We start from the raw sequence: 12,500 nt of genomic DNA on the forward strand, positions 1-12,500 counted from the left end.
ATGTTCCAGTTCTGCTCCTGAGGCGGGGGGGGGGGGGGGGGGGGCGGGGGGAATGTTCGCGAGGAAGAATGACAGTCGAGTTGTTTTGCATGTTGAGTATTTGTGTAGGAAAAACAGCTAACTGGAGTGTGTAACTAAAGGCTCTCTCTCTCTCTCTCACACACACACACACACACACACACACACACACACACACACACACACACACACACACAGAGACTGAGACCTCCTTTAGTAGGAGCCTGAGAGAACAGCACCCCTGGGACTGGCTGAGAGAGGAGAGAGAGAGAGAGAGAGGAGGGAGACAGAGAGAAAGGGAGGAAGTAGAGAAGGAGAGGGGGTGATAGAGCAATGGAGGGAGGGAGGGAGGAGAGGGGTCATATTTCCTCTGTTGTGTCCTCTTCCTGTCCTGTGCCTATAACCGACTGTAAAAACCACAAAGCACACACAGACACACACACACTTCAGAGAGACCCCCCAACCCCCTGCAACGTCCCACAAAGCGAGGGATGGAAAAGAGAGTGTTCCCTGCGGTACCAGTTCAAAAGTAAGGAAACCTCCGTTTATAGGCATAGAGAGCTGGGCACAGGACGTCTTGTCCTCGCGACGCACCGTTGTGTGTGTGTGTGTGTGTGTGTGTGTGTGTGTGTGACACACAGGTCAGATACCGAAGGAAAGCACACACCGTGTTGGTCTTTGTCTATATCCAAAACACCAATAGAAGAGATTCCCTCCACACTTCTGTGTGGAAGGAGTGCGTATTATTTATTATTTCGCTGTGGTTTATTGTCATCTACTGTTACATCCGGGAAAGCGTGCGTGCACACACAAACCACAAAATCCATGGTAGCGTGTGTGTGTGTGTGTGTGTGTGTGTGTGAGAGAGGTCTCATGACATTGGTTAAGCTGATGTCTGCTCGGGGCTGTGTTTGATTGGACCTAAAGCTGAACTCTGATATTTAATAATGAGCCAAGGAGGAGATACACACACACACACACACACACACAAACCAACACTCCATACCCCCTACCCGCACACACACACACACGCACACATTATCTATTCATCATTATCCACACTCGCTCTTTCTCACGGTTGCATAATTCTTTAATCATGAGAAACATAAACAGTGGTACCATTCCTCCCCACAGCAGCCAGGGATAGAGGGTTCCTTTAGGCACTGACCTAGGATCAGCTCACTCTCCATAAATGATAACACTTACCCTGTTGGGGGAACATGTAATAACTGGCCTCAGATCAGCATGAAGGTGAAACTAAACTACTCCTACCCTTCTCTGGACAGGGCATTCATAAATACAGACATAAACATTTTTTTAAAAGTTACAGAAAGTTAGAAGTTACTGAACAGAGAACCCAATGTCTCAATAATATTCTATGTAAGAGGATTGGATTTATTGATTGTCCATTATTATCTCATCGTCCTCCTCTCTCTCTCTCTCCCTCTCTATCTCTCTCCCCCCCTTCTCTCTCTCTTCCTGCACCCCTTTTTCTCTCTCTCCCTCTCTCTCTCCCTCTCCCCCCCCTTCTCTCTCTTCCTGCCCCCCTCTCTCTCTCTCCCTCTCCCTCTCTCTCTGTTGTGGTATGAGAGGGCCTGAAGGGATACATATTCCCAGTCCACATTGGCTTATCACAGATCATCTAGAATCAGCTTACTATCCCCATGTCCTAGCCTTACCCAGTATGACCCCATAGACATAACTAACTCAGTAACAGCGACGACACAACAATAACAAACAAACCGAATGGTCTGGTCGTGTCGTCTGTTTCTGGGGGGAAACGGTCGGAGGGGTTCCAACCCTCGTACGATGGACTCGTAGTTCCGTCTAATCGGGAACATGGACCGAGACCTATCACCAGAACAATCGTACTGGACATGTGGAAGCAATTACTAAAATCAGTCTCTCTCTCTCTCCTTCTCTCCATCTCTCTCTCTCTCTTTCTCCCGCTCCCGCTCCCGCTCCCTAGGGTCCCTCCATCTTTCCACTCGGAAGGCAGGAAGGGGGGGCATGGAGGACGAGAGGGCTGGTGTGTGAACGCTGCCCTCTGGTGGCTGAGGAGGGTTATTGCAGGCTATTAAAAGGGGTCTGGCAAGTCAATCTTCTTCTTTCATCTGGAGGACTTGACCTTCTCCTCTCCTTTGATCTTTCCCTTTCCCACTCTCCTCCGACTCAGAAGGTAATCAGCTCCACCTTGTCTTCACCAGATCCTCCCATACCTCCAACCTTACTGTTACTCCTCCTCGTTTCTGATCATCAAATTTGTATCCTTCTCCCTTCCCCTCAAATCCACCCCCTCCCAGTCAGTCTCTACCCACGCTGTATCTTCTCGTCGCAACCTGCCTACCCTCTTACCCCACCGCTCTCTCTTCCTCTGTCTTGTCCTCCCTACCCTCTGGTGAATCCTTCTCCCTTCTATCTACTGACTCAGCCTCCTCCACCCTCCTGTCCACTCTTTCCTCATCCTTCGACACTCTCTGTCCACTGACCTCGAGGCCAGCACGATCCTCACCACATGCCCCTTGGCTCTCTGATACCCTGCAAGCTTGTAGAATAGAGCTCCGGGCAGCTGAGAGGAAATGGAGGAAAACCGGCCTCCCTGATGACCTAAACCCTTATCTCTGTCTCCTCCTCAACTGCACCTCCTCTGCATCAGCTGCTAAAGCTGCCTACTATCATTTCAAAATCCAATCCAACCCAAAGAAATTGTTCCCCATTTTCCTCACTCCTCAACCCACCTCCTCCCTGTCTGTGAATGACTTTGTCACTTACTTTGAAAAGAAGGTTGATGACATTAGCAGCTCCTTCCCTCCACCTCGCACCAACACTGCTGCCACCCCTCCCAAACCCACTGTGCTACACTCGCTCTCTGGCTTATCAGCCACCATCTGGTCCTAGCCTTTGCAGCGTGTTGCGCCTCGGCCCAGGTCAGGGGCGCCCCAGGCCGTTTTCCCCAGGCCATTTTCATCTCTGAGGTCGCAGTTCTCCGCCAGGTTGTTTTTGGCCTCCCTTGTTTCCTCTTTCCAGGGGGGGGTCCATCTCAAGGCTACTTTGGGAATGCAGTCCTGATCCATTCTGAGGACGGGTCCTAGCCATCAGCGTCGGCGTTGTCTGATCTCCAGCACCACATTGTGACAGCTTGTGTCTTTGTACAGGTCCTCATTTGAAATCCTTTCCGGCCAGAAGATTCGACATCTTATTCCTCCGGAGACATCCATTGTGGAATGCGTTGATCTTCTGCACGTCACTCTCGTCGCCTCGCCAGCGTTCTGAGCCGTGCAGCAGAACTCATATGTTGCTGTCATACAGTCAGCCTCTCCTCAAGAAACCAACTCTTGACCCATCTTCTGTCCACAAACACAGGCCGGTATCCCTTCTCCCCTTCTTATCTAAAACCCTTGAACACATTGTATCTAACCAACTGTCTCACTATCTCCTTCAGAACAGCCTCCTTGACCCCCACCAATCAGGCTTTAAGGCTGGGCACTCTACTGAGACTGCGGAGGCCCTCCACTCTGCTCCAGCTTCCTCCCTCTCCTCTGTTCTCCTTCGTCAGGTCCTGTCTACTGCCTTCGACACAGTAAACCACCAGATCTTTCTCTCTACCCTCTCAAAACTGGGCATCTCTGTCTCTGCACTCTCCTGGTTTGCATCCTACGCTCCTGCAGATTCTACCTCTACAACATCAGACATATAGGTCCATTCCTCACCAGAGAAGCAGCACAGCTCTTGGTCCAGACACTGGTCATCTCCCACCTTGACTACTGCAACGCCCCGCCTCCGCCACCAGACCTCTGCAGTTCATCCAGAATGCTGCAGCCCGTCTGGTGTTCAACCTCCCAAAATTCTCCCTTAGACAAATGTATTTGTTCTAAGTCGGTTTGGATAAAGGCGTCTGCTAAATGCCAAAAATCTAATGTAAATGTCATTGGGTGAGATTCAACACAGGGAGACACTTTTTGTGATGTTTCTCCACTCATTTGCATGCACCAATCAGAAGGTTTTCTCACATTATCCTCCCCTCACAGCGGCCCCTCTCCATCTGCTTCTTAGCGTCTGAGACCCACACGTTTTTGTTTTTTCTTATTAATTTTTCCCTCAGTGGGGCAGTCCCACTCATATTTTTCTTCTTTTATTGGACAGATACAGTGAAAACAGACAGGAAAGTAAGGAGAAGAAGGGAGAGAGGGCATGTCAGCACGGCATGGGCCGGATTCGAACCCATGCCGACATGGGCGTATGTGTGCACTGTAGACCGCGGTGCTAGACCGCTGGACGCTTTTCTATTCCAATCTATCTTTTGGCGCTTTTCCATTGACCGGCTCGGCACGGCTCGCCTCGGCACACTTTTGAACAGTTCCGGGTACGAGACGTTTTCCACTATACAGGAACGACCCGGGACTGTAGGAGGAGTTACGTGTCATAAGATTCCCCCCGCTATACAGATCAGCGGGGGGGAAATGCGATAAGAATTATGTCAAAATGCAGCACTATCGTGCACAGATCAGCCTTACAACATGTAACGTTAAGTGTCTGTTACTTGCCGCTTTCAGTTCTAGTAGACTAGTTTAGATCTCGCAACCAGGGAAATGCCGACATGAAATGCCGACACGATTCTATTTTTATTTCTCCTGACACGTTGAGCACTGTGCTTTTTTTGTTGGTGAATAAGCCTAAAAAAGTTCAACTGTTAAAAAAGTGCAACTTCTCTGCTTTCAGAAACGGTTTGAATTTTTTAGATTGGGCATATACTGTAGTTCATGAATTACGATAGTTTGAAGGAACGCTGTAAAATCCTGTCTGCGCCGACAGCTCCGGTTTCGGAGCAAGACGCGAATCTATCGGCATTAGTCAAATACATGCTCACATCCAGTCATCCGCTCACTGCTCTCCATCAAAAATGGCACATCCATCAATAATATTACATAATAACAACTGCTCTGATTAGATTGCTTAGATTGTTTAATAGATCAACGGGGGGAAAAGCGAGATGAACTCGCGAGTATCATGCTTCCTCCATTGAACGGAAAGTCCTATCTATTCCATTTAAAGTGTTTTAGCCTTCCCCCTTTCCACTGGTAATAAGGAATTGGCAAGAATAGATCGATATAAATAGATCAACATAATGCAGCACTATTATGCACAGATCAGCCTTAAAACATGTAACGTTAGATATATAACGGAGCGATGTATTTCTACGGAAAGGCTGACTGACGCGGGGCTCATACAATCTCCGCGTTTGTTATAGATACGAGTGCTCCGGTGTCTTGCTGGTAGTCAAATATATTTATTTATATATACAGCATATGGATGTTACGTGCCTGTTACCTGCCGCTTTCAGTTCTAATAGTTTAGATCTCGCAACCAGGGAAACGCCGACATGTGTTAAAGGGAGCAAGACGCGAATCTACCGGCATTTGACTGCCACTGGACTGAGGAACAGCATAGGCACAGGACATCGCCATAATAGCGATTTTTTTGTTATGCTTGTTGTAAATAAAAGTTCTATGATGCATTGAAATGACATTAAACTAAGATAATACGATGGTTAGCTATTTATTACAGAAACAGTAAGTGACATTTTCCGAGAGCGAAATCTGTTGTGGTATTTAAAGATGGCGGTTAGCGAAGAAATCTATGAACATGGGATGACGATTTCCATTGACCAATCAACGGTGTGCAGCGTCACACGTCACACGCAGCCTGGCAAAAAAGTACCTTTGGTACCTTTCGCTACCCATCCCGAACAAGAACTAAAACCGGCACGGGTACAAGAAATGGCACGGGTACTTTTGGCAGTGGAGAAAGGCTAAAGACCAGGGGCCTCATTCATAAAACGTGCTTAGATCAAATTTTGATCTTACCCGTGTCGTACGTAGAAAACCACGTCAACGTAGTGATTTATACAATTTCAACGTGAGTCAATTTGATTGTGGAAACGATCGTAGCTCGACGTCGAGTATTCAACTTGCTTACGCACATTACCTACTGGTTATGCGGAGTTATTACAGGCATGTGAGCCGCACTGGAAAAACGTTGCCTACTGTAATTCATGCGAAGTTTAAGTGGCTCGTAATAAAATTAACGATGTTGTTACCAGCCGAGAAAATGGGTTAAATTCAAGATTTAAAGGGAACTAATGTTTATGATTGTATTTCAGTCTTTCTTTATATCCCTCCGGAGCTGTCTATCTCTCTTCAACATGCCTATGCCTTGCCCGGCCACGCGCTAAATGATACTGGATTTCGAGTTGAGTCGGGATGAGGGGGAATGGCACCCCCCCTGAAATAAAAACAGTCCAAATCATCCCCCTTCTAAAACTGCCATCCCCCCTTTCCATCCCTTATGTCATTTTATCAATGAACGTGGTATTACTGCCCTCTCCCGCTTCCAGACGCACGCCTACCCTATAATATAGTATTAACGCCCTGTGATAGCGGCTCAAATAGCGGCTGAATGAAGCCAAGTGCTATAATATAATATAATACAGACAGTATATAATATTGTCAGTATTGTCTGTCTGTATTATATTATATTATAGCACTTGGCTTCATTCAGCCGCTATAATTGAGCCTCTATCACAGGGCGTTAATACAAACCTCATTTCCAAGTATGTTTGGTATTTATAGAAGGAAGCACGTACGCAACTTTAAACCATCTCAGCCCGTTTTATAAATAATGCTTACGTCCGTTTAGAAAAATGTGCTTACGTGAAAGTCAAAGATGACGTTCAAGTACTTTTTTATGAATGAGGCCCCAGGGCCGACCCGGGACGGCCCTGTAGTGGAAAAACGCCATTAATCTCTATCCCTCTTTCTCTCGCCTCATTTCACCTGCTCTTCCCTCCCTTCAACTACCTAGTTAGCTTGCCGTCACCCTGTGTTTGTGTCGTTGAATTAGTTCAGTATTTGCCCATTTCAACAGTAGCTAAATGGTTGGTGATTACACGGCTGAACTATTGAAAGGGAGTGTTCAATCAATCAAGTCCACATACTCAGAACTGTCTGACCAAAAAATTGAGGCTAACAAAAAGTTGTGTTTTATTATACTTATTGACGTTTTCTGGGGGTTACAATTTTGGTGGATGTTTAAAATGATGCTCAAAACACAATTGGAACCATTTAATGTCGACTTTTAAGACCCTTTAAATGACAGACTATTCCTAATAGTTTGTGAACACTCTCTCTCTCTCAAGGACAACATGACACACCTCCGAGAAATATAAAACAACTTCACTTTATTTGCTTGTGGAAAAATAGAGAAATGTTTCAGTACAACATTGTACTAGTAACTAACAGCAACTCCTTTATTACAGCAACATGTTAGTCTTTACTCTTTTATACAGTGTTACAACACAGTAGAGGCCTATTCATCAACACAAGCCCTGTGTGTGTGTGTGTGTGTGTGTGTGTGTGTGTGTGTGTGTCAGTAGCAGTCTACTATAACCTCCTCTGAAGGGTGTGTTGCTATGGTGATGTCCTGCAAGAGGGAGAGAGGGGAGTTTTCCACGTGGTCGCTACTCTGAGACAGCACCGCGTGGCTCTCCTCCAGACCCAGAGACCACAGCGCCTCACACACCCTCACGCTCCCCGCCCGCACGCCCTTCTCTCCCGCCCTATCGCCCTTCTCTCCTGCCCTGTCGCCCGCCTCAGAGCCGGCCGGCGGTGACCCGTCAGACGCTCCGTTCCCGTTGGACTTAGGAGTCCTCCCCCGCCCGGACTCTCCTAGCCAATCGGAACCCTTGAGGCCTCGTCTGTTCTCCAGACATTTCCTCGCGACCTCCCGCCCCCACCCCTGACCCCCCAGGTCGCAGGTCACCTCGGCGACTGTCGCTGGGGGCTCATCCGTCGCCGCCGCCGTGGCGTTGTCGGCGGCCGTTGCCGTGGGCGACCGAGGGCAGACTCTCTCCCGGAGGTTCAGCAGTAGACCACAGGCCTTCAGCGCCACGGGTCTGTCGCAGTCGGACAAGCCGCTGAACAACGCGCCCACGACTCCTAGGTCGACTAGCCTACGTAGCCCCAAAGCTAGCTCTGTCTGGGTACGTGGTGTGGGGTGTGTGGGTAGAAGGGAGGGCGTAGGGGTCACGGTGTAGGGTTGTGTGTGCCGGGCGGTGTGTGTCGACGGCCGCGGTGAGTCTCGGTGACCCGGAAGTAGTACTTCCTCCATCAGCACCTCGGCCAGCTCCAGGGTGTGAACTTTGACCTCCCAGTCCAGGTCAGCGCTGCCCAGGGATAGGACGGCGCGCAGGGGCGTGGCCAGGGGGGGAGATGATGACGACAATGATGATGATGATGATGATGGTCTCTTCAGCCAGGTGATGAAGAACCGGAGAACGGCTCGTCTGGCGAAGCTCTCCGTGTCCGTCGACAGGATGTCAATCAACTTGGTCACAATGTCCTCCTGGAGAGAGAGAACACACACACACGCACACACACACACACACAAGTACGCAAGCGCAAGCACACACACACACACACGCCGTCTTTTCAGTCACAATATGGCGTTGTGAATACAAATGACCCAGATATGGAGCCCGTGGTCAGACTATAATCATCGTCATAGTCGGGGGGCTGAAATGTGTTTCCACTGGTCTGAGAACAGCCAGAGAAGGAGTTGCCCTGGAAGATGATTCATTGATTCCTTCTATCATGGGAATGTAATCATGAAAGTTGGGCACTGTCTCTTTTGGTGTTGCAAGTGTTCCTCCGTCATCAAACGGTTGAGATTTATCTCTTTTTTATTATTTTTTTCAGCAACATTTCAGGCATAACACACCACACAAACAGAAAAACATCACACACAAACAAACAGAGAACACAAACTTGTGGGGCATGAGATTTATCTCTTTGTTGTTTGTTTTGGTGTGGGAAACTGCCTCAGATGAGCGTTGGCCAACATGCCCAGGGTTCTGGAACAGATCCCTCGCTCACAATCACACATCTGTTTACTGCCAAGTATTTCTGCACATAGAGGAAATTCACTTGGTGAGGTTGGTGTATAGGCCATAAAAATATATATAATAAATATATATATATATATATATATATATATACTGTATATATACAGTATAAGCAACAATTATTTCAAAGAAAATGGCAAAAAGAGCAATATAATTATTATTATTGCGTGTAGAATTCTGAGAGAAAAAAATAATTTAATAAATTTTGGAATAAAGGCCGATTTAAGCTTCTGTGTCGAATTTACGCACGTCTACGCCGTAGCCTACGTAAGGGGTCTCCAAGTTTATAGTTCTACGTTCTAGTTCTACGCGGACCGCGTCGCGTTGGTCGGTGTACTCATAGCGGCATAGAAAAATATGCTTTTCTTATTATATCTCGTTAACGGTACATGACTAAGACTCCATTCAAAGTTCAATGTGTTCAGCATGCTATTCTGGTTATGGAGAATTTTAGTTTGGCACCCTCTTTGTCCAGAAGATCATGATGGCTTCATAAATGTCCTCTCCTGTAGTGTGGCCAGGGAGTGGGGTCAGGCCCAGTAAGCCTTCACAGAATTCCCCCTTGACCTTGCTGAAATAGATCTGATGAAATAGATCTGATGAAGACACATATAGCTGGGCTTTGTGCTGTCTATTGACTCATCCACAGCAAGTGAAATGCCCCCCCCCCCGGGAATTCGCTCCTAGCTGTGTCGACCGTGATAGCAGTGTCGTATCGACACCATTCAAATGGTTTTGGATTCCCTGTCCTCTCCCCTATCCGGACACGTTTGAATTGTTATCCTAACCCACGGTAAATCACAGATATTAACCCGCAAAGGGTGCCTCCGGGCACCGTCTTTGCCCGTGAATAACACCGGCTATGAAGGTGGTAGAAACACAAGACTGCTTTGCTAACTTCACCATCGGTATACGGTCATTTTGAGCCCTGAACCACCGCGCTGACACCCCGAGAAGTTATGCTTTGAACCGTAAACTCAATGAACCGGGAGTTCACCCGCTGCTGCTCGCAGCACCGCTTCCTGGTGGATGAAACCTCCGTTGACAGCGGGGGGAGAGACAATTTCTACCCGGGAATTCGCTCCGCGCTGTGTCGACCGTGATAGGAGTGTCGTATCGACACCATTCAAATGGTTTCAGATTCCCTGTCCTCTCCCCTATTCGGACACGTTTGAATTGTTATCCTAACCCACGGTTACCCACAGTTATTAACCCGCAAAGGGTGCCTCCGGGTTGTGCCTGACTCTTCCATAGGGCGCTCTACTCAAAGCGGCATAATAGCGTTTTTTTTTGTTTATGCTTGTTGTAAATAAGTTCTATGATGCATTGAAATGACATTAAACTAAGATAATACGATGGTTATCATAATTTTTCAAATCTTTATTAATAGTAATTACAGAAAAAGTAAATGACATTTCTGTCATGGCTTCCGCATTTTGGCCGACGAGAGAGTCGGAATCTTGTCGGAATCATGTGCTACCAAGCGGACCAATCACAGAGCTTACGGTTGCGTGGAAACTGACGCGTACTTACATTTTTGGAGATGTGCGCGTCAACTAGTGTTGTTCCGATCCCGATACTAGTATCGGCATGGCCACCGATACGCACAAAAATGCTGGTATCGGTATCGGCGAGTACTAACAAAAAAAAAAAATTTGTTTGTAAATGTTCACTTGCTGTTGCACTACTACTACGACTGTTTTATATCTTAAATGGATATTGCACTGATTGGCATCTGTGAGAGCCACATTTCAGGTTTTATAAGGGGTTGATTTTCTTGTCACCATACCAGGTAGACAATAAAAAAAGTTCTATAGTATTCACTCTCTGTTGGTATTTTTTCCTGTTTTACAAAGGTTTTGAGCAGTGCCAGACTAAGTGTTAGCAATAATTTTACATCGAGGTGAGTATGCGGCTCAAAAAACATGTTTTTTTGTTTTGTTTTTTCAAACGCTGTGGTATCGGATCGGTACTCGGTATCGGCAAGTACTGCACGGTCAGGTATCGGTATCGGTATCGGGATCAAAAAATGGTATCGGAACAACACTAGCGTCAACCCTCTCCGTAGGCAACGCAAGGCCACGCGGGCCAACGCAAGCTACGTCGTAGCCTACGCCGTCGATTTTACGCAGAAGTTTAAATCGGCCTTAAGGCTGTAACATAACAAAATGTGGAAAAAGTGAAGGGGTGTGAATACTTTCTGGATGCACTGTATATAATACTGTGATTTTGATCTTCGCAAGAACATTCTGTCGCCAGGTGCTGGGCGAGAACAAAAAGCCCTTCTCTTCAGACGTAGTTAAGGAGTGTTTGGATGGGATAGCTGAGGCTATGTTTGAGGGAAAGGAGAAACAGGAGATGTCAGAGAAACTCAAGCAAATACCATACTATCCAACTGCACTTCCACCAGGAGAACAGAGTTACTTGCGGACCACCTAGTAAAGCAGTATAGGGCTGCCACGATTAGTCGACTAGTCGCGACGACGTCGATTACCAAAATCGTCGCCGACATATTTGGTAATCGACGTCATCGCATGTTTTTTTGGAGCTGAAATAAGCGATAAGCATTCGTTTTTCTTCCCTGAAGCTGCCACTGGCTAGCGTTCGCCTATCATCCATCCTCACTATGGCTTTTGCCACTTGATTGACGTACAGGTAAGCCAGTCTGAGATCTGATCTTTTCACCTAACACACGGTTCACCACGCATGCGCAGTCAACAGCGCCAACTACAATACCGGCGAGACTAATTAACTAGTTAGCCTTCCAATTTCTACCATTTACTATATAATACTAAATAAAGGGTATACAAATGAGTGGGGAAGCTGGACCAAGTAAGAAACCAATAACGTACAACTTCCATCCAGAATGGGAGGAGGACTTTTTTACACGATGTGATATTGGAAGTGCGTCTGTCTGATCTGCACTCTAGTGTGTGTGCAGCAGCAGCTGGGGAGCGGGCCGGTTGCCGCACAGCTCGTGAAAGTTGTTTGAGAGTTTTTCGACATCTAAACCTAAATAACGTTTTATTAACATCTACCCACACGCACACCCGTTGTAACTGCCATCGTTAATGTAGAAGATGCAACCAGTGCTTGGAAAACTCGCTTTGACATCAATGCTTTTTATCACCGTATTGAGGCTCGCGTTCAAGCGGGCGCTGCTCAGCGGGAGAGTCTATATACTCCTGAACGGACTGTCAGTGGACACGGATCTCTATGCCATTGTACAGCTTGGGTACAAATGTAAATTATTAGTGTTTATATTTGGAAGCCTTGGTAATGTCCACAGACTAGTCGTCAGGCAGCCGCCACATATGGAGGAGACGCTGCTACCTGTACCCATAGACAGATTGTAAAGGTTGAATTATCGAGTGTCCTATGCTGGTGCAACTAATACTGTTTGTGTTCAAGAATTTTATTGTAAAATGTGAACGCAAATAAAGATATTAAATGTGTGTGTGTAAGAGAGAGAGAGAGAGAGAGAGGGAGGGGGAGAGAGAGAGATAGAGGGGGGGAGAGAGAG

The 12,500-nt window shown here is 47.0% G+C and overlaps 2 protein-coding genes across 2 annotated transcripts in view; one reads left to right on the forward strand and one right to left on the reverse strand.

The window, feature by feature from the left end:
• LOC308150124 (guanine nucleotide-binding protein subunit alpha-12-like) overlaps positions 1-3,185 on the forward strand; it is a gene marked incomplete at its 3' end in the record, with an annotated part of 9,788 nt that extends 6,603 nt beyond the window's left edge. The window contains exon 3 of the mRNA XM_080522988.1: positions 3,174-3,185. Within this exon, the coding sequence (XP_080379114.1) occupies positions 3,174-3,185 (12 nt within the window). The remainder of the gene's footprint in view (positions 1-3,173) is intronic.
• Positions 3,186-7,271: 4,086 nt separating this feature from the next.
• Positions 7,272-12,500, reverse strand: part of brat1 (BRCA1-associated ATM activator 1) — a gene marked incomplete at its 5' end in the record, with an annotated part of 25,525 nt that continues 20,296 nt past the window's right edge. The window contains one exon of the mRNA XM_080522989.1: positions 7,272-8,418. Within this exon, the coding sequence (XP_080379115.1) occupies positions 7,444-8,418 (975 nt within the window). The 3' untranslated portion in view covers positions 7,272-7,443. The remainder of the gene's footprint in view (positions 8,419-12,500) is intronic.

Source organism: Nansenia antarctica (assembly GCF_963989245.1).
Source record: "Nansenia antarctica genome assembly, chromosome: 2".
NCBI lineage: Eukaryota > Metazoa > Chordata > Actinopteri > Argentiniformes > Microstomatidae > Nansenia > Nansenia antarctica.